The sequence below is a fragment of the Anser cygnoides genome, chromosome 4, assembly GCF_040182565.1.
Source record: "Anser cygnoides isolate HZ-2024a breed goose chromosome 4, Taihu_goose_T2T_genome, whole genome shotgun sequence".
NCBI classification, from domain to species: Eukaryota; Metazoa; Chordata; class Aves; order Anseriformes; family Anatidae; genus Anser; species Anser cygnoides.
Genome location: NC_089876.1, coordinates 17,754,886 through 17,776,680, shown reverse-complemented (window position 1 = coordinate 17,776,680; position 21,795 = coordinate 17,754,886). Strand labels below are relative to the sequence as shown.

At 35.4% G+C, this 21,795-nt stretch overlaps 2 protein-coding genes across 11 annotated transcripts in view; one reads left to right on the top strand and one right to left on the bottom strand.

Moving 5' to 3' along the window:
- PACRGL (parkin coregulated like) overlaps window positions 1-21,795 on the bottom strand; it is an 80,519-nt gene that overhangs the window by 7,785 nt on the left and 50,939 nt on the right. The gene's annotated exons all lie outside the window — the stretch shown is intronic.
- KCNIP4 (potassium voltage-gated channel interacting protein 4) overlaps window positions 1-21,795 on the top strand; it is a 433,785-nt gene that overhangs the window by 375,322 nt on the left and 36,668 nt on the right. For 8 of the 10 annotated variants that reach the window (XM_048062815.2, XM_066995712.1, XM_048062816.2 and 5 more), the window contains one exon: window positions 11,493-11,617. In XM_048062815.2, the coding sequence (XP_047918772.1) occupies window positions 11,493-11,617 (125 nt within the window). Of the gene's footprint in view, window positions 1-5,500; window positions 5,603-11,492; window positions 11,618-21,795 lie in introns of all 10 variants that reach the window. The other 2 variants (XM_048062812.2, XM_048062817.2) reach the window with 1 other exon arrangement.

Here is a 21,795-nt window from a genome sequence, read left to right as displayed (position 1 = left end):
AGAGACTGCTATTGAGATATCCAGAGAGCCTAGTGGTAGAGCCTACTTTACTCCTACTGTAATGTCCACCTTGCTAAGCCTATGATTAATAAATAAATAAATAAATAAATAAAATATATATTTATTCTTATAAGACTCTTAAAAAGACTTAAAATCCCCTAAGTGAACAAAATGCAGATTCCAGCACTACTGGGAGCTTAGCTGTACTGCTGAAGCATGGGATGTGGCCAGTGTATTGCAAATACTGCTGAGTAAAAAGTGGAGAAAGTCTTAAACAGTGGAAGCTTATCAGCTGGCTCTGCCAAATAAGTAGAGAGACTTTGTGAAATACAGAAAGTAAAGAGAAGTAAAAATCCATGAATGAAAGAGTGTGAACAAAGAGTTTTACAGGTGACTTTTCTCTTTCAGTGACACTGAGGAAGGATTTTGTTGAGATAATTGTTCCTAGTTTTTGAACTTCCTGTTAAATAGGATGATTATCAATCCCAAAAGCTCTTTTAAGTACTCAGATGAGTGTGCCTTCTAGGTTGAAATTTATCACTCAGATGTCATTATAGAAAGTCAGCAATGAGTCAGGAGGCAAGGCAGGAGGGAGCTGCTTCAAACAGAGGGAGTTTGTTGTGGGCAAGAAAGGGTGTGGAAGACTTAGAAGGAAGGGCAGCCACAGCAGTCACAGTCCACCTTGAGCACTTACTGTGGATACAAGACAGGCAGAAGTCTCTTCTGCTGAGTAGAAGTCTCTACCAACAAAAAGTGGCTACCTGCTCTTGTTTTCGTGCTGATGACAAAGTATTTGAAATGAAAACAATTGCATTTAGAAAGAGATATATTTTGCCTCTGAAAACTCCTGAAAAGATCCCTTGGCTTGATATTCTTTCCTGGGGTAGTCTGACCTGTCTCTGTAACAGCAGGGTAGTATGCAGTATGTACTGCCTTTCTAAAGGAGAGATCATATGTATGAAGAAAATAAACGTGTAAAGACTTAAGATAGGTCTAGTCTAGGTACAGATATATTGTGATTACAAATGTATGGCAATTTATAAATCAGTCATAACTTATAATGCATCATTTTTATACCCTAACACATCTTTTTTCCTTATCTTTTACACTCTTTTGTGTACACCAATTTTTTATTTCAAGAGTAAAAATTTATCTGCTTCTTTGTGTATATCTTTTGTAAACAGCAGTGTCATATCTACATCAGACTGTTAATGTTGTGATATTGGAGTGATGACATCACACACAAAACAATGATTTGGATGCTTTTGGCCAAGTATGATTTTTAAAAGTAGTGATTAATAACGCAATTTTATTGGTTATGTGTATGCATGGTACTATCTGTATTATACTTTTCTTCATATAGTAGAACAGTTCTCTGGTTTACATCTCTGTAAATCAGAGTTTTAAACAATTGCTTTATTATCACTTGCAACTACAGATATAAATCATGCTAAATAGCAGTCACTTAAAATATGTGTAGTATAACTAAAATCTATGTATATACAGCACGTATATCAGTACAGCAGTGCCTAAATATGAGTTTGTAAGCCATGCTCTAGTTACAGAAGTTTATATGAAGTGTGAGCACCTCCTGGGGCCACAAAAAATAAAATAAAATAAAATAAAATAAAATAAAATAAAATAAAATAAAATAAAATAAAATAAAATAAAATAAAATAAAATAAAATAAAATAAAATAAAATAAAATAAATCCAGGTGGTGTGATATGGAGATGAGTTTTAGGACACTTCCACAGTGAATTCTGGGGAAAAATGTGTCTCGGGATTTAACTTTCATTACAGAGGAACAAATTATTAAACCAAAGAGCAAGGAGCCCTAGTTAACTAACCTGAATAGAAGAAGTGTCACACAGCACAGTGGAGTTTGTGGCTGATTGGACTAGAGATAACAGCTATGAAATCTCTAATCAACACATTATTAAACAAATGAAATCAAGAAGAGTTTTGGAAAATTCAGTTTCTGAATATCTCTTCACAGGCTAAGAATTACTATTATTCCATTACATAGTAGTTAAAATGAAATAACGTCAGCCAGTCATTATCAGTTCATTGGTGCTTAATGGCTCTCCACATCCTCATGATTATCCATTTTGAAGACTAATGATAAAATACGAATCTCTTACTACATAAACAGTACTTTTTAGTCTAGCTTAGAGTCTTAGTCACCACAGTTTTTCCACAGCCTATTTTAAGCTGAGCAAACAGCTACAAAATTTACTGAAATGATTACAGTATGTCATCTTAATTAGCATTTTTTAGTGTCTCAGCGTGTATTAAACACCAGCTCAGCACAGGTCCAGAGCCCAACATACTTTTTCTGGGGCATGAGTCCTTTACTCATGAAAAATCACATTAGGAGTTGTAGTACTGATGGGGAGGTCATGAAAGTGGACTGCAGTAGTTGCAGATTCAACTCGCTGCATTCAGTGGGAGCAAAAAGCTATCACAATGCTCCCCCATACCATAAGATACACCACTTAGCCTCTGCTCTGTTCTTAGGGTTAAGGTTCTAAAAGACTTGCCAAAAATGAGTATAGAAGTTATACTGTTCTCCTCTGTTACTTCTCTGATATTACCTTCTCCCACGTTGTTTTATTTTTGACCTTGCTCATACCACTGCAAAGTCCATATTCTTTCCATTAAGTTCTGTGATCTCTTGAGTGAGCATGAAAGTAGTAAAAATGTTTGCTTAATTAAGGCTCTGAGCTTCAAAACCTTTGGAAATAACACATCCCTTTAGGTTTTGCAGAATGCTGAATACATCTTCAGTAATTACATAGGTTGTGGAGCTTTGTAATTAAGTAAGTAATACAAGGACAACAAAACTTTGCAAACTTGAACTCAAATTAAAAAGATAGAAGTAAACATTTCTGGACTATGTATATGCTTGAAGAATTCCCAATGAAGAAAAGAATCTTTAAGATAAACAAAGTGCTTTCCGGAGAGCAGCTCTGCAGAGAGGGACCTGGGGGTCCTGGTGGACAGCAGGCTGACTATGGGTCAGCAATATGCTGTGGTGGCCGGGAAGGCCAAAAGTATACTGGGGTTCATTTGGAAGTGTGTTGCCAGCAGGTCAAGGGAGGTGGTCCTCCCCCGCTTCTCAGCCCTGGTGAGGTCACACGTGAAGTATTGTGTCCAGTTCTGGGCTCCCCATTACAAGAGGGACATAGAACTACTGGAGTGAGTCCAGAGGAGGGCTACGAAGGTGATTAGAAGACCTGTCACAGGAGGGCAGGCTGAGAGAACTGGGCCTGTTCAGCCTGGAAAAGAGAAGACTGAGGGGAGACCTCATCAATGTGTATAAATATCTGAGGGGAGGGTGTCAAAAGGATGGAGCCGGTCTCTTTTCAGTTGTGCCCAGTGACAGGACGAGAGGCAACAGGCACAAACTGAAGCACAAGAGGTTCTTGCTCAATATGAAGGGGCACTTTATTGTGAGGTTGACAGAGCACTGGAACAGGTTGTCCAGAGAGGTTGTGGAGTCTCCTTCTCTGGAGATATTCAAAACCTGCCTGGATGCCATCCTGCACAATGTGCTCTAGGTGATCCTGCTTGGCAGGGGGGTTGGACTAGACGATCTTCAGAGGTCCCTTCCAACCTCGGCCATTCTGTGATTCTGTGACTCTTTCTATTCAAATCTGTACATTACAAGCATAGTGTGGTACTCCAGACACTGCCAGCTGAGACCAAGAAAAAAAAAGAAAAAAAAAAAAAGGCAAATTTTAAGATACCCATCAGATCAGAGAGTCTTTTATTTTATACTTTTACCTGCAGTGTGATTCTGAGTTGAGCTGACAGTTAACTGCTACAAATAATAAATGTATTCATTCTTATTATTTGTAATAGTTTTTACATTTCCAGAGAAATTCATGAATTCATGTAGGTTCATTTGATCTTATTCTGAAACTGGATTTTTTCTTCCATTCACCAGAGCTGGAGTTTTCTTGGAGGCAGAATTTGTGTACTAACAACAGCATGCTTGCAGCCCAGAAGGCCAACTGCATCCTGGGCTGCATCAACAGAGGCTGGAGTTAGATGATCTTTAACAACCCTTCCAACCTGAGCCATTCTATGATTCTATGAATTGGTTGATTTCTTAGGGCTTTAGTTGAGTCTTTCCTTTTTTTCTCTTTTTTTCTCTTTTTTTTTTTAATTTCATTTTCTTTAATATTTTACTCGTATACAAACTGAGAAATATTTTTCTTTCATTTAAAACTTTTAGTATCTTTAAAGCCTTCTCACTCTTTCCTTCTATTCCCAAATAAAGTACACACTTTTTCAAGATTGCCTGTAAGCTGCACTTGGTGTTAAGGGTGGGAGGTTCCTTCTTGGTCTAGTTTGGTGATAGAGAGGAAACTATTCCACATAATGCCATGAATACCAGTATTCAGCACAAGTGCTGGAATAACCCGGGTTAATCCTGGTGACTGCACCACTAGCACAGAAACTCAGTGTTTTCTTCCGCTTCTTGCCCCATCAGATTTGCATTCTAGCTGTTGTAGCAAGTCATCGCAGAACAGTGTTTATGTTTGAGCACTTGCAGTTCAGATGAAAAGTATGGGAGTTGCATAGTGTTCAAACTAAGCTTTACTGTTCCCAGGAACACAAATCATTTAGTCAGCTGTTTTACAGATGTTAAGTCTGTCATTTACAGCAAATATCCAGCCAGGAGACGTTTGCTTGTATTAAACATTCTGTATGAAATGGTTAGTTAGATGTCACAGGCTTTTTGTCACTCTGACAATTTCCATTGTAGTAAATAAGAATAATACTGTTTATCTGTTTTATGGCACACAAACATTAACTATTCAGCCATGAATATTTGAAGATGAAAAACCTAAATAATACTTATAGCTATATATATGCAGAATGACAAATATTAAAGAAAAGGAAGACTGGCTGTACATCATGGTTGATATTTTAATATTCAGAAAAGGCAAAAGTACCAGGCTGGTTATCACAATTGCTAAATGGATGATACGGGAAAACTCAGGCTTGGAAGTAGAAGACTGCCAGAAAGGACAACAAAAGATATCTTTGAAGTTTTATTTATGTGTTGTGTGTTTTTATTTATTTTTTTTCCCACTTTAAAGCTAAAAATCAAATAAGTAATTAAATAGACTTAAAAGTCTTTAAAATATTTTAGCATTAAAATCTTTACAAACACTCTCTCCTTGTGTTGTTTCAAATATATAATCTGATACCATAGTTAGATGTTTTAAAGTGGCTTGTAACTTAAGGGGGTTATAAGAACTTTTCCAGAGATGCACATATACAAAACATCCCCTTTGCTGGAAAGATGCAAGCACAAAATGATTTTGTTGTCCTGTTCAAAAATTTTGGTTGCCTTTTGCAATTCAGGATGGCTGCTCTCTGTTTGGCCTTTTCCTATCAGGATACTGCTATAATGATAAACGCTTCAGCATGTACAGGAATTGTTCTCAAGACTATGTTAACGGTCCTGATAATGTATTTTTTAGGTTTCCTCTACGCTCAGAACAGTACCAAACGCAGCATTAAAGAGCGACTTATGAAGCTCTTGCCCTGCTCGGCTGCCAAAACGACATCTCCTGTTACTCAAAGCAAGTTTTATTTTTCATTTGATTTTTTTTTTAATTTTTTTTTTTTTTAGGTTTGCATGCATCAGAACTTATACTTTCATTAACTGCACATTTGAAAGTCATCTGCTGAAGTGACTGTATGCTCTATTGAGGTTTAAAAAGGAGTGATGAACAGATTTGTGGGCTGGTAATAGATTTGTCTGTGCAGAGTATGCTGGCAAGATAACTGTGCCAGGGTCTGCTGTGCACAAGCTGCTGGGTTGGGACTTACACTCAACAACCTAGCTGAAAAGGGGTTTACTGGTGAAGTTAAAAGCCTGATCTCAATGCATTTACAAAGTGCTAGCTTTTTGTGTATGTGTGCATATATTTATGTATGTACAGTCCAGTACATAGGATAATAGTGGCATTACTGATATGGGAGGAAGTTGCAAGTTGACTGTATAACATCAAGCTGTAAAGGGAATGAGACCTAAAGTATGTGCCTGGGGAAAAATAAAAAATAGAAAAATAAAGTGTCAAAAATAGAGTGTGTCCGTGTACTTAAAGGATAAGCACACTGACATTTCCTTTACTGTCCTGATCCTATGCTGTAAGAAAATAAGATCCTTCCTGGATGGCTAACAGACAGATAAAAGGGAAAAGACAGACAGACAGAAAGACAGATCCATCTGTCCGTCCGTCCGTCCATCCATCCATCCATATATACCTAGGTAGAGATAAATTACAGCAATAATACTAACATCTTCCTATATCATTTGGCCTCTATAACTGATACTAAAATATCTTTTTGTACCCAATTCAGTCTAGATTAATTTATCTTAATTCTGTGTGCTAATTTGAACACCTAAAAATAGAAGCTGAATGGTCCCTATGCTTCCCGTATCCTATTCTTGATACAGCATATTGATCAATCTAAGGCAAGAAAAGCCTTCAAGAGCAGTTCCCTCTGTCCAGTGATCATGGGACAACCTGAGGCCACTAGGTTATGAACATAGGCCCTTTATTAAGTGCTAAGACTTCAGTGATGTGGACATAGGATTTCTTTCTGCTATTCCATTTCACTGCCTTTCACATGCTCTTCCATAGAGAAGACTGGTGTTTTCTTTCCTTTCTAACTATTTGAGATCTCAAAGATGAAAAGCACTAAAGATTTGGATGCACAGTAACATTTTCATGGTTGCTTCAGATGATGTGTTTTATTGGGAACTCGGGTAGCTTAAAAAGGGCAGTCACTGTTGTGACAGCTAATACTAATTCATTAAGTAGAAGCTGCTTTCACCTACATGACATGACATAGTCCTAGACTAAAAAGTAATGGATGGTTTGATCCCTTTGTTTGAAGTTATTCGAAGAACAACACATCCTTATTCATTGCACATATCTATGCAACATTTTTGTCTGCACAGGTAACATGAAAATATTTAGAATCAGTCTTAATAGCTTTGACCATGCAAAATACGCATATTCAAGCTGTGTTTTATAAGCCAGAAGAGAAGTCAAAGTAAAACTTGCATCAAATGTTTCATATTTGAGAACCACATAGTAGAAAGAGAAGATGCAGTCAGCATTTTCCTCAGTGCTCTTGTAAATAATGAAATGCTGTTTTAAATGAGAATATTATATTACATGAAAATATTATATTAAATTGTAGATGAACATTGTTATTATCCCATTTTGACATAATGTACTGTTTGATTTCTGCTGGTTTGGAAGAAACAACATTCTAATATACTAGGAATGAAGTCAGCACTACCTACAATGACAACCACATAATACAAATTCTTTAGAAATTTTAAAGGGAATATTTTTAAAACAAGTATTTTGTTGAAAGAATGTAAACTCTGAATTTGCAATTCTGTGCTTACTTTCTATGAATATGTGCAGAAAAAGATTATTTAAATAATAATGAAAAACTTATTTCAGGATTCACATTCAACGAAGCATCTCAAAGAGTGCTTTTTCTTATTTGTGTGTTTTACTTTGGTAAACTTAAAATTAAATCTATCCTTCCTTAGCTAAACACTTAAATGCATATGCTACAGAAAGGGCTAGACTCAAGAATGGCTTTGAATGTCTTTGAAGTGCATGTGCATGTAATTATTATATAAGTAGGGGACATATCATTTGGGGTTTGTGCAGGGAAATGCACGCGGACAATTTTTACAGATATGAACTAAACCCTAAGATTGGACTTGTTTCTCCAGCAGTCATTATTTGAAGAGTATGTCTGGGTTTTGCACTGATTTTACCATTTTGTAATTTAATGAATGATGAAAGGTTCAAAGCATAGTTCCCGTGGCAAATACATTAAAAACTCTTTACTGGAAGAAAGATATTCATTAATGACATAAATAAGAACATATATTTAATATATAAAGAATTGAATATGAACTTGCTTCTCTTTCTCAATTGACATATATGGATAAACATGCCTTTTATGGATGGATAAATAAATAAATAAATAAGCCCTTAACTTTCTTAGGCTGAATTAACTAGAGAACTGAAATAACTATTTTATTATTATTATTATTAAGGTCATATAAATTATGAAACTCCTATGTAGAAACACATATATTTTCACACACTTTCAGTGTGTATATGTAACTATAAATATTTTTTCTTGCCTGGATAACTAGGCATAAGTATGAATAAATAAATAAATAAAGTGCAATTGACTCATGAATTTTATTCATCATAGTATTTTAATCATCAGTATTTTAATCATCATAGTTGGCACATTATAAGGAAATTCCCAGTGATATTATTTTTAGATTATTTCTATCTACAAGGTGCTACAGAAGTAGGGCATGATTAGATTGTTGAACTGAATATTTTCATTAACAGAAAACTAACATCACCACCATACTGCAGTCTTTTACATTTTTACCAAATCATTAAAACAAAGTATAAACATTCATCACTAAGGATATACCAGACACTGTGCTCAGCCTGGTTCTGTGGCCTATGTATCTAGCCTTACAGTTATTATGTCTACTGATCTAGCTTCATGAAGAGCTTATAGATGTCTGTCTAGGTAGTCAGATGATTCACAGAGAGCTCGTTTCCAGTTAAGTCACTCTCTTTCTAAACTGTAGCCCATTTAAATTCCATATAACTTTTGTCATATAAAAAATAAGTTAATTTGAACAATATTTATTCTTGGGTGACTCTTTTGTCAGTTTAGCATAAGCACCTAGTGTTGACTGATAGCTGACAAAAAAATCTCAGCTGTATATCTAAAGCATGACATTATTATAGGGACTTTATAATCAATATAAAAGATAGTTCCCTTTAAAACATGATGGAAAAGCTTTAATAACCTTACAAAATAAACCTTGGGTGTTCTCAGCCAGAATTAAAATGTAGCTCAAGAACTTTGCTAGACATTCCCCATATTGGGATGACAGCTTGTTAACCCTGGACCAACTTTATTAAAATTTTATCTATAAGGGTAGGTTTTTCAAAACTCACCCTTTGCACTGCAGCATGACAGAAACTTTCTTTTTAAAGGTGAGAGCTGAAATGTTCTTATAATTTTGATCAAGACTATCGTCAAGCATCATAAGTTCAATGTAAAGTTGTGAGAGTTGTTTGTTGTTTTTTATTATTGTTCATGTTGATAGCATTTACTGTGGTATTATTCATAAAGATGGTGGTGGTCTCTGAGTCATCTGAGACAACCTACAAATAAAAACAAAAAAGAACCACGATATAGCTTGCTCATAGGCCAATGCACAATGGACATTCTCAGATAAAATTATGGGTTACACTGATTTCGAAAATACCTTCTGTCAGGTTAAATGAAAGATACCATGTTTCATTTTTCCTACAGACATTCTTCTCTGTAATGCTTACACTGATAACTAATGACTTGGGAAAAGCTAAAGTACAGAGCCAGACAAAACTATCGTGTCTCTCAGAAGAGTTATGAAATGCAGAGGGTTCTGTGAATTTGCAGTCTGGTTCAGTGAATGAATTTAACATTATATTAGGGCATTTGCAAACATGTCATTTAAACAGATTAGCACTGTATTTCTTATTCTAATAAATCTTTCTGCATTGACTGTAAGCTGAAAAGTTTTAACAGAGACAGCTTTAATGAATAAAATAAATGTACTCAAGGCACACTGTCAGGAGAAAATGATGTTCAAAGAATCAGGTTTGAGAAGCCATAAAGTATTAATGAGGTTCATTTTTCTATCTTATACCATGCCTTTCATCTTGAACTTGTAATTACAACTATTAAATGATTCTTACTAATTTGGTAAAGGCAGAAGCTATAGTTATCACCCATTTGTTGGTTATCTTGTCTGAAATATTTCACAGTTGATGAGTTTAAAGTGGACATCTAGTCTTGGGATTTAGGGTAGGAAGCCAATCACTGGAAGGCTCTCAGGCAGTGGGACCCACTTTTTTTAAACATCTGTTTTCTTCCTTACCACACCTGGAATAATTCTTTAATCCTTACATTTCTGAGATGACTGCCAACAGCAACATCTCTTTGACAGGAAAAAAAGACATGGTCCTACAATATTATTATTATTATTATTATTATTATTATTTTAATTTATCCAAATAGTTTATATATTATGGTTATGAGTTTTAAGCAACCTACTCTAATAGAAGGTGTCCCTGTTCATGGCAGGGTTATTGGAACTAGATCTTTAAAGGTCCCTTCAAACCTAAACCATTCCATGATTCTCTGATTCTATTCCAAGGTTGTTCATTTTTTGTTTTTGTTTGAACTGTATCTCCAGATTTCTCCCAAGCAGCTGAAAGTTATTATTACTGCATTGAAGCAGAACAAAAATATGTGAAGATATAATCATAACACTGTTTTAATGGTGTATTTTCTTTGTGATCTTATGAAAATTGAACACAATGAAAGTTTATTTTAAGAATGCAGAGTTCCACACTGATTAAATAAAATATATATTTTCACAGTTGTAGAAGTGAAAAATTATACATGCTTGGTTTTGCTCAAGTTACATTTCTGTAGTTGGTATAACTCTTCAAAGAGAAGGTGAAAGAGATTTGATTAAATTTGTCTGAAGTTTTGTATAACCTATGCTTAATGCCTGCTTAATGCTCCAATTTTTGGTCAAGTGTATGCCTGGTACCTCCATATTAAAATAAATAAATAAATAAATAAAAATCTGTACTGTAAATTCCTGTATCTATTCCACTGACTTTAATTTTCACATTTAATCTCTACCCGGAAAAAATGTATTGCTTTCTCTCATCTTTATAGGGCCACATTTATTTAAGCCTTAAAGACGTATATTTACATTCATATTCTGTTGATGATGAGGTCACTAAAATCCTCAAGATCCCTGCTAAGGCTGCTCCCCATGAATAATCATGTTTGTCCAAAAGGGTTTGTTATATGGTACTCAAAGCAAGGTCTACTGCTGAATGTGCAGTATCCTTCTCACACACTTTAGAAAGTACTACTTTACAATAAAAAGAGAGCACTGGGAATCCCAGTCTAATACAGTGAATTCACTTCCAGTAATAAAACAAGGGAAAATTGTCAGTATTGCTGTGACACTAAGGTTTTATAAGATTGTTTTCTTTGCTCAGAGTGTTGTAGAAACAGCAAAATCATACTGAATGTGTCATGCATGTCCTTGCAGAATGTCCACTTTCCAGTTTATTATTATTTATACATGTGTTGTGATAATATCCAGACCAATGGATTATCACCACTGTTCCACATTCTGTGCAGCCACTGAAGCAGATAGACACCCTTTCCCCATGAGTTCAAAATTAACATATCTTAAAGGCTGCAAAAGCCATTCTTTAAATTAATGTCATTTAAGGATTTTTCTTTTCCTACAATGGATAGTCATTTCTACATTCTCTATTTCTTGTTGAGCCTTCCTTCTCTGTCTCTTGTATTCTGCAGACACTGTAGAAGATGAAATGGAAATGGCCACAGTACGACATAGACCTGAAGCTCTTGAGCTGCTGGAAGCACAGAGTAAATTCACAAAGAAGGAACTTCAGATCTTATATAGAGGTTTCAAGAATGTAAGCACTTCATTTTTCAATTTACATGATAGGCCACTGCAGTCTCAGCAGTTTTAGGATGACTGGCAGCAGAGATTGTGGGATTCAGTATTTAAATGCTGCATGCCTGATCAAGTGTGGAAACAATCAATCTGCAACAATTGGGCTGTTTAATGGCTGAAAGATACAGACAGAAATCATCCAGAAGATAATAATTATAAGTTAGTAAAGTAGGACTGTACAAGGACAGATCGTGTCAGGGCTGTTTGGCAAAAGCTGAAATAATGGGAGAGAAAATTAGTCATGAAAAGTTTGGTCACTTAGAGGAAAGATTTTGATTTTTTTTTTGTACAAAATAGTTATCACAAGATGCAATTGGCTAAAACTACACTAGACGAATTTTTTGTTAGGTGGACAGCAGTGGATGACTTGTGTTTTTCCTAGCTCTACAAGTCTATGAATTTGTCAGATCCCTTTATCGGAAGTCATTTTTGGTGATTTATTGCTGATATATGTGTCTTATCAACAGGCCCTATATTTTCAACTGGGTAGGATCTCCACTGAGGGCCCCATACATCTACCTCCTTTGCCAATGTACATTTGCTGTCCTGTGCCTCTGGGCTTGGTGCTGGCATGTGAGTTTCCCATAGCTGGAACAGCAAGGAAATATGGCACAAAAAGATTTTACTAAGTTTTATTAATTTCTATACTAAACATGGCTCTTTACCAAAAGTGAGACCTGCCCTGATGTCATATATGTAGTGATGAACACTATACACAAGAAAAACTGCTTTATCAAAAAAAAAAAGTCTTGTTTTATTTTTCATCTAACACTTTTATAAGATATTATATGCAATTAACATTACATAGAAAATATTTAATATTAAAAATTTTGAATAACAGTAATGGCTTCCAAATCATCAGAATGTAATATTAACCTATGAAGTCAGTTTTGAGTACTGCAACTGTGCAGTTACTAAGTCTTCTGCTGAGCTGAAGGTAAATTGCATGATAATTGCACTTATCACCTTTGGATTTAGTTTTTCTTTCACCCTTACATAAGGGCCTTCATCTTGCCCTTGGCATTTACTACTTAACTGAATTTGTGTAACAAAGTATTATAAGGCTAAAACACAGTGAAGCTTAACTATGGAATCAGAGAGAATATTTTTAATAGCTTGTAGAAGAAGAAGTGTAAATTTTACAGAATTACAAATGATCTATTCTTAGATATCATGTATTTTGTAGTGAAAGCAAGCTGTGCAAAGGGATATTTTAAAACAACATTTTTATTGAAAGCTCACAACGCAAGTAAAATATATAGTCACTTAATGTGACCTGGCTATACATCATCCCCATTTCCAGAAGGTATATAATGTTGGCATGTTAGTGATTAACAGTGATTGCTCTTAAAAGCTTCTCATTTCCTCAGGGTACCAGAGAACTTTCCCCTGTTAATGACAGTATTCTCAAGCTATTTCAAATCATGAGTTAATGTCCCTAATTATCTAAGGCAAAAAGGTAAAAGTATAGTGGATAAAATACACCTTCTGTCTATTTCTCTGGAATCATTATTTTTGAGTGTCTCATAAATAAAGGACCTTGATGTTTCTCTGAATAAAATGAGGCATGGAAAAAGAGAATATATTATAAGGAAGTATTTTAATTGATTAGTGTTATACATTTTTTCCAGGAAGAATGCCAGCTCTTCATGTACTTCTGTGTTCTAGGATGTATTACTTACATCAGAAGGGTTTTGATAGTAATATATCTTTATTCAAGTGTTTCATTTCTTTATCAGCACATGGTAAGTTAAGATAGGCAAATATAAATATCTGACTATTTAGAGCTAATGAACACAAAACTCAGATTTTTTGTTTAATGTAATTACAAATGTATCAATTACTTCCAAAAATGTTGTAAAACGTGTCCAGGGCTGGTGACTGTTATAAATCAGTCTAAAGCAGAAGTCTTACTTAACCCAAGCTTCAAACTTCAGAAATGACTGGTTACAAATCTTTCAGATGAATTGGGGTTTATTTTGTTTCTCATATTTGTCTGTTTCTACTGAAAAATTTGCAGTTTCCTATTATTGCAGTTCCCTACTCTCTTCAGAGAGTGGTTAGGACTGGTCTCCTCAGCTCTGTGAGCAGCTTGTCTATGTGAGTTCATTTTCCTGTCACCTGTCTAGGTTTTACCAAAAACAGTTTGGGCAGCTTTGGTAGACATTGATATAGGATGGAATTACAGTGCCTCTCATGGCTGTGCTTAAATGCTCTCCCCCTGACAAAGATCATTGGCTTCTGTCTGTCATAGGCTACCTCTCTTCTCACTCTCCTTCTTTTAATATCCAGCTGAATGCTATCCTGCTAATATTTTCACCCCATGTGCTTTATCTTTGTGCTTCGTGCATTGATATATGCTGAGGGTCATCCACCTGGAAAGTAGCTTGGCAGACCTGGAGGTGTTGGTGGAAAGGTTGAGAATCTATCCTGTGAGGAAAAGCTGAGAGAGTTGGGACTGTTCTGAGAAGAGAAGGCTTGGAGAGGATTCAACAATGTCTATAAATACCTGAAGGGAATTTGCAAAGAAGATGGAGACAGGCTCTCTTCACTGGTGCCCAGTGCCAGGATGAGAGACAGTGGACAGAAACTGGAACATAAGAGGCTGTCTCTGAACATCAGAAAGCACTTCTCTACTGTGTGGGTGACTGAGCACTGGCACAGGTTGCCCAGAGTTTGCAGAGTCTCCATCACTGGAGACCTTCAAAAGCTGCTTGGACATGGTCCCGGGCGACCTTCTCTGGGTGGCCCTGCTTGAGCAGAGGTGGTTGACCAGATGACCTCCAGAGGTCCCTGTTAACCTCAGCCATTCTGTGCTTTGTGATAATCTGCTTAACCATTCCTCTAGGGTAGAAAATCCATTGAAAGATTTGATGAAATACACAGGCACACATATTTAACATTATACTGTCAAAATGTGCAAATCCGACCTCTCCGCTTTATGCTTTTCATTTGATGTTTGCCTGTCTTACCATCTCTTCAACAATATAACTATATAAACCAAAACAAAACAAAAAGATATGAATTTAAGTTTAAATTAAGGCATGAAATTAAACTGCTGTAGCTCTACTGGTATTATGCTCTAAAGAAATTAGACTAAATTTACATGCCATAGCACAGTAGCATCAGCATTTCACTGGCAGGGGCTCAAGAGAGCTGTCATGCAGAGTTTGGGTCCTAAAGGCAGCACAGATAACATCACCTGGCATAGTTATTATATGTACTTTGATTAATTCAACAGAATTATGCACTGGGTAATCCTATGCACACAGTTTTTCTGGTCCATACTTGTACCTCTAATAAGTTATAAAATAATTACTGCTATTTCATCACTTAATATGTTGAATCATTTTGTAAGAGTAAAGATAGTTCTACTCTTTCAGCTAAAGTAGTTACTACTTGTTATTTTACCAGTAAATGTTACTGGTTTCAGGCACTGTTTTCCTCTCTATAAATTCTCTTACCTATCTCTTTACAGAATAAAAAGACAGCAACAATCTCCTTATAGAGAGCCTAAAAACCACAAGACTTTAAATAACTAAGCTGTAATACTACCAGGAGATAAAGTATCTCTAACATTAATAACCAAAATGAAAGTAAAAAAATTAAGATACAGAAAGGATGAGACTCCATACATACTATAGTGAGAGTAGATATAATTTCATAACTGACATTTCTTTCTGAAGAACTTAAATATCTCTATATTATAATGTTTAGTGCTGTAGGTGTGTCAGCAAGTAAAGAATAAAAAAATTCACATCACTTTCTGTGTATTTTCCACAGCCTTTCTAGTATGCACATTTTTCCTCTGTCTTTATGCAAGCATGGCAAGAGGAAACAGGTCCCATTCATGATAAAATAAAACAACTGATGAAATACAAGAAAAGCAGCACTATATGTCCCTCTGCCTCAGTATACTGTTTTCAACAGTGACAAATAAAGGAAAGTGTAAGGATATGGGAAGTTTAGAGTTATAAATCCCCTAAAATACTGTTCTGTCACCTGGCATTCTGCTACTGAAATATTTCCTGTGATGAAGGTTATAGCTGCATCTTTTTATTTTATATACTTTAACCAAATTTAGGTCTATACCCTAATTATGCCTTCTCTGAAAAATAATTCATGCATATTTCAAGCCTTTTTCCATTTATTTTAATAAGATATCTATAGTATTTCTTCTATGAAAACCATTACTTCTAGATATTATTTCACACATCTCAATCACATTTATTACTTAGTCACTTCTTTTCCTAAATGAAACCTTTTTGTCCATATAAACTCTCATTGTACATAGGCCATTCCAACCTGCTGAGTTCCCTAAATCCTGCCCAATTCTAGGATGTCTGTTCGGAAATAGGGATGACCAGAATTTCACCCAGCTTATGTCCAGTAACTTATTATTTATGATTTCAAGTTACTTCAGATAAGAAAGCAGCAAGTATTACTGTATTTCTGTAGTGTCAGTGATATTTCCAAAGTTTGATTTATTATATATATATTATTTTTATTTTAACAAAAATAAAAATATAAATCTTTAAAGGTATTTTCATCAATTAAAAGGCAAATTGCACTCCAAACCCAGCAAAAAATAGTTCATACAGCAGGAGCACAAGGTCTCAGATTGCATTTCTTTGTATATGTATGCACATGAAAGCTTTAGAGAGTCTCAAATTGTACTGTAGAACAGCTGATGTTTCAGAAAGCAAGTAGAGAACAACTGCAGAAAAGGACCAAAAAACATTGAAATGCTTATCTTGACAATGGATGTTTTGGTAGTAATCAAGGTCAAAATTTAAAATACAAGAGGAGAGAGATACACTAAACAAAATGTATGGAGGTGGGATAAGCACTTTCAGGTGACCTAACATCTATTATAAGGAAAAGTATGAAAGGAGAACTTATGCTTGTATTCAAAAATTTAGCCATTTTAATGACTCTATACTATCCTCAAAAAATGATCTTAACAGAAGTCCTAAGCCCTCCCCACGCTCAAAATGTTGTCCCTCACACTCTGGTTTTACAATGCTCTTGCACTTTTGTTGATGAATTGTTTCTCAGCTGCCATCACAGTGGGACCTCTCCATTTTGTATTTGGCTTCCTGTCATCCCATTTCGTGTAAATTGAAATTGTGATTGCTGCAGTCATTAACCTTTCAAACCAATGGCTCTGTGGCAGACCTAGTACAAGTGGTACTTCACAATAAATTGCACAGACTATCAAGCATGCACTCAACATGTGGTCCTTCTTTCTCTTTTGTCCATTGATAGGTCTCTCACAGTTTTAAAAATGTCCCTGAGCTATGGCACATTTCCATTTAAAAATACTTAGGAAATGCTTTTGTTGCACAAAAGATGCTCCTGTTCTAAACCTAAATGTTAATGATCTTTTAATTTTGGTTGATTATTCTCATCAAAAAATCTGTAGAACATTGCGTTGGGAAACTATTAGGCTTTCCTGGATGTGAAAAGATATTTTGATGAACATCTTATCCAGCTGTATATCAGCGAAAGTATAAATTGTAATTTTGAATGCATAAAAATGCCCCTGAATACATACCGTAGCTTTAAACAGGCAGCTCTATATTTGTGACATTCATTGAGAAAACAATATTTCTAAGATACTCTTCTTTCTTATTACTGTTAGTAAATGAGGCAAATGAGAGTAAGAAAATAGCTCTGATAATGTTACACTCAAAGATGGGTTCCTCCCATCATACTACGCATTACTACACGCAAAGATACTTAAATGCATAACTCAAAATATGCTAATTTATTCAAAGATTTTTCAATTTCAATTAGCATTGTAATATTGTGTGTTGCATTGATGACTCTCAGACAGCTTAATGACAGCTCATTTTTTAGGTTTTAACACTCATTTATTGATTGCGTAGAGCATTCAAGAGTTTGTGTGATAAGGTACAACTATTCTCATTGACCTTTTCAGAAAAAAATCCTTCTCTTTTGTTTGTTCATCTGCTAGCATCTTAGAAAAAATAAGTGAGAAAAAGCACCTTTTTAATGTAATAAAGTATATTTCCAATCTATTGAGGAGGAAATAAAAGCATAAGGTTCATGTCCTCTGAGGCTAACCATCTATGGTTAACCGTCTAATGTATATGCAAATACCCAACTGTAAAAATATTTATAGGATATTTTTCATAAGTTTGACTAGGTGACCATCACAGGCCTCTTCCAGTGAACAATTCTATCAGTTTGTGATCTGAACTGCCCACATTCATGTTGGATGAACTGAACATAACTGGAAGTCACTTGGTAAAAAAGAAAGTATGACAAAAGTGTCCAATGCAGAGATGACTTCTATCTTTATAGCTATTGTTTGCACATAGAGCTCTGCTCTATGACTAATGGAGAAGTACACTTCTGTCTTCCACTTTTGTCTTGCAGATTCCAAGATAATCAATGTCTTGATTAGAATTGATTTAATACAAATGAAAAAAGAAGCTGATAGGTGTTCTGCTGTAAGAGAAAAGGGGGGGATGGGGAGGGAGGAGCGATGTACAAAGTTTGAAAACCTGGATGATGAATCAAACAGATTTAGGATGTCCATTCTATTTTCCTTGCTTCTTTAATTAGCATTTGTCACTTGTTCAAAAGCATAACAAGGGGAAAAGGCAACATAATCCTCTTATCATAAAATCACAAAATATTTTGGGTTGGAAGGGACCTTAAAGACAATCTAATTCCAACCCCGCTTTTACGGGCAGGCACAACTTCCACCAAGATCAATCTGCCCAAAGCCTCATCCAACCTGGCCTTGTACACTGAAACAAGGTTTCACACAAGGTGTAACAGTTTAGCTTGGATCAGTTATCTCTGAGTCATGAATTTCCCGTCTCACGGAGGCAATAGGATGTCTTCATTTCATTGTGATCCCATTCAGTTGTACACTGAATTCATGTGCTTGTACTGTAATGAATTAATGTGGATTCAAGATCAAAACAGCCAAAGAGAGAGAGTGTAAAAAAAAAAAAAAAAAAAGAGTATGAGGGATATGAGCGATGAGGACACTAGTACAAAAGAATATTGCCCCTCACATTGGTTCTCCAGAGCTTGTTGCCCTTAAAGATGAAGTGGCTTAGAGTTTAAACACACTTTTCAGCCTCCCCCCACTGAGTCCTATGAAAGGAATGATTTCATCTCACCACCAGCAGCCAGTGTACTTTCAGAGAGACAGCCGTCTTGTACTACTGGGTAACTGCCCAAAACTTGTCCATTGTGCTGAAACTTTTTGTAGAGGTGCTGATGCCTCTTCACAAACAACAGCACTGTGGACATGAAGAGGGTGTATATGCAAAGGAACACCAACAACTCCTCTTTTCAAGTAGACTCAGTGATGGCATCTGGAAGGTAGGTTTGTGTCTCATGCTTTTAACAAATTTAACAGCATTGTTAAATTTGTTATATAGGAACACCAATAAAACAATAAAATAAAGGAAGTTCTGAATCTTACTATAAAATCAGATAGTAATAATTCAAACTGAAAATTAATATCTACCCCTGTTAGAAAACTACCGTGTCTTGCTCAGCTGGAAAAATCTAAATAGTAGACAGCAGCATAATGAAACTCCAAGGAAGTAAACCTACAAGCTGGATAGCATGTCTGCTGTCATGAAACAGTTCTGTAAATTACCTTTTTCTATCCAGAGATAGTTATTGAAGATGTGTATAATGCTCATAGCCCTTTTTATTTATTTGTTTGTTTGTTTGTTTGTCTTTACTAGCATTGTTATTTACCAGTTGTGGCTTCAGATTATTTGTTTTCTCAGTTTTAGATGACCGAAGAAAGACTATAAAAAAATAACACTAACTTGCCAGTATAGAAGTTTGCAATTATGTTTTGAAAGCACTGGCATTCATACTAGTGCTTTATAGGGAACTTTTCTATATTTCAAACAAGGTTATGTGAAAATCTTTTAACAAACTCAGCAATAAGTAATGCCTACATTTGTTTTATATTTCCTTCAAGAATTAGGAGAAACTTGAAACCCTTCAAATATGAGTACAAATAATTTGGAGGTAGAATTTGACAGACCAAGTGTATAGATGTCAGTCATCACAGATTTACAGACCTTAATGCATTCAGTGGAGATACTCATCTCAATTAGTCTCACAGTTGCTGGCAGAGACTGAAATCTTCTTTTTGAAAGTTAATAATGAACTCAGTCCCTACACTTCTATTCATCTCATGACTTACTACTGTTCATGGAGATACTTCATGTTGTGTTCACTAGGGAAAAACTGTCATCTAGCACAGCAAAGACTGTCTTCATAATAGTGATTGCTTACTTCTGAGTTATCTCTGAAAAATGTAGGTCCTAAGTCACTAATAAACCATATAAAAAGAGCATGATTTTAAACGCCCAATATCAATAGCAGTGCAGAGTGCGGAGTGCCTCTAAAGTTCTTCTTTATTCCAAAAAAGAGTCTTTTTAAATATATTTTTGTTGGATCGTATTGCTCTGTGTGCTTCACACACACACACACACACACCCCTCCTATTTGAAACTGGCAATACCCTTTCCTGTGGCTGAGTGCTCTGGTGTGATCTTAATGGAGCTCACCATAAGGCATAACATCGGTCATGCCAGGCTGACACTTTATGTGCAGTATATACCTTCTGCTCTGCTAGCCAGCTGCTTAACAAAAACCAGCTACCAGCAAAGCGTTTTTTCTGCCATAGATCTTTCATGTGGATCCGAAGAATATAAATGTTTATGTACCGGACTATGACCAGCAAAATATCTTTTGGCTACAGCTCACTGCAGCTACTTTTTGCTGCATCTGGACTGTGATACAAAGCTTGTTACTTGAGTTACACAAAATTATTGGATTATTGTTTCTGCATCATCACTAACATTAGAGATGTAAAATTTGGTGCAATGCACCCGTAAGAATGTTGTCATTTAAAAATGTAGCAAGGAGACACCTCTTATTCTTGCTTCTTCTACCTGTCCCCTTTTCTTCATGAAGGGGGATGAGTAGTAACTGTAACAGCTACAAACAGTTTTAGTGAACACATTTTTCAGCTGAGAAAACAGTGTTCAAAAGTCTTGATTCAAATTTCTTGCTACTGATTTTCATCTTTGCAAAGAGGTTTTTTTATATAAAACAAGATAATTCAGTATTAAATCCTGTACCAAGTTATTTCCCTGTTAAAATGTAATTCAGGGACTCTGATTGGACACAAATATTTTAAATAAGCATGCTAAGCCTGTAAAATAAGAGAACAGGGAATAAATACATGTTCTGATGATACTTCTAGATGGTGCAGTTCAAATATTTGGGTCCTGATTACTTCAAAACTTTACAGATAATTTTATTTATTTATTTATTTATTTATTGTACTGAACTCATGGATCTGTTCTGTGTGCCAGGAATTTCCAAATAATTTTGAATCTTTATCATTTTTGCCTGTGTAAATTCCTGGACAATTTTTACCAAATCAGCAATGTCTAGTCTTTGCCAGAAAGCACTGAAACCTTCACAAGCACGAGTCTTTTTTTTTTTTTCCACAGAAGTAATTTTTTATAAGAAATTTAAAAAAAAAAAAAATTGATCTACATCTGTCCTAAAAATAGGCAGTGATAAATCTTCAAATAAAACAGTAAATCAAAAATGCCAAAGCATCAGGGTCAAGTTCTGTAGTGCCATGGAAAAATATCACACGTCATGGACCAACCTGCCTCTGCATTTGAGGGAAAGTCTGAAATCCATTTTCTAGCAGATCCAACATTCTTTAGATCAGATGGACATTTGTGTGGATTATATTATCAGATTATGTGAATGATTCTCATGTTAACTTTCAAGAAAGGGAATTTATTCAACCCAATCAATTCCATTGTGAAATACAGTTAAAAAACTTTGGATACAATGAGTGTAACAGAAGAAATAGGAACCAATAACGCAGAAGACAGTGATTCAGTAAACACAGCATGAAGCTACAAATCTAAAAACACTAGCATTTTGGCTCTCCAGCTGGCTTATTAACTGCCATGCACCTTTAAAACCCTAACTACCACACTAAAAAGCCTTCTGGGTTGCAAAGCACATTATACTAGTACTTCACTGCCTGCATGGGCTCCACATTGACAACTGGCTAATTTAATGTCTCTGCTC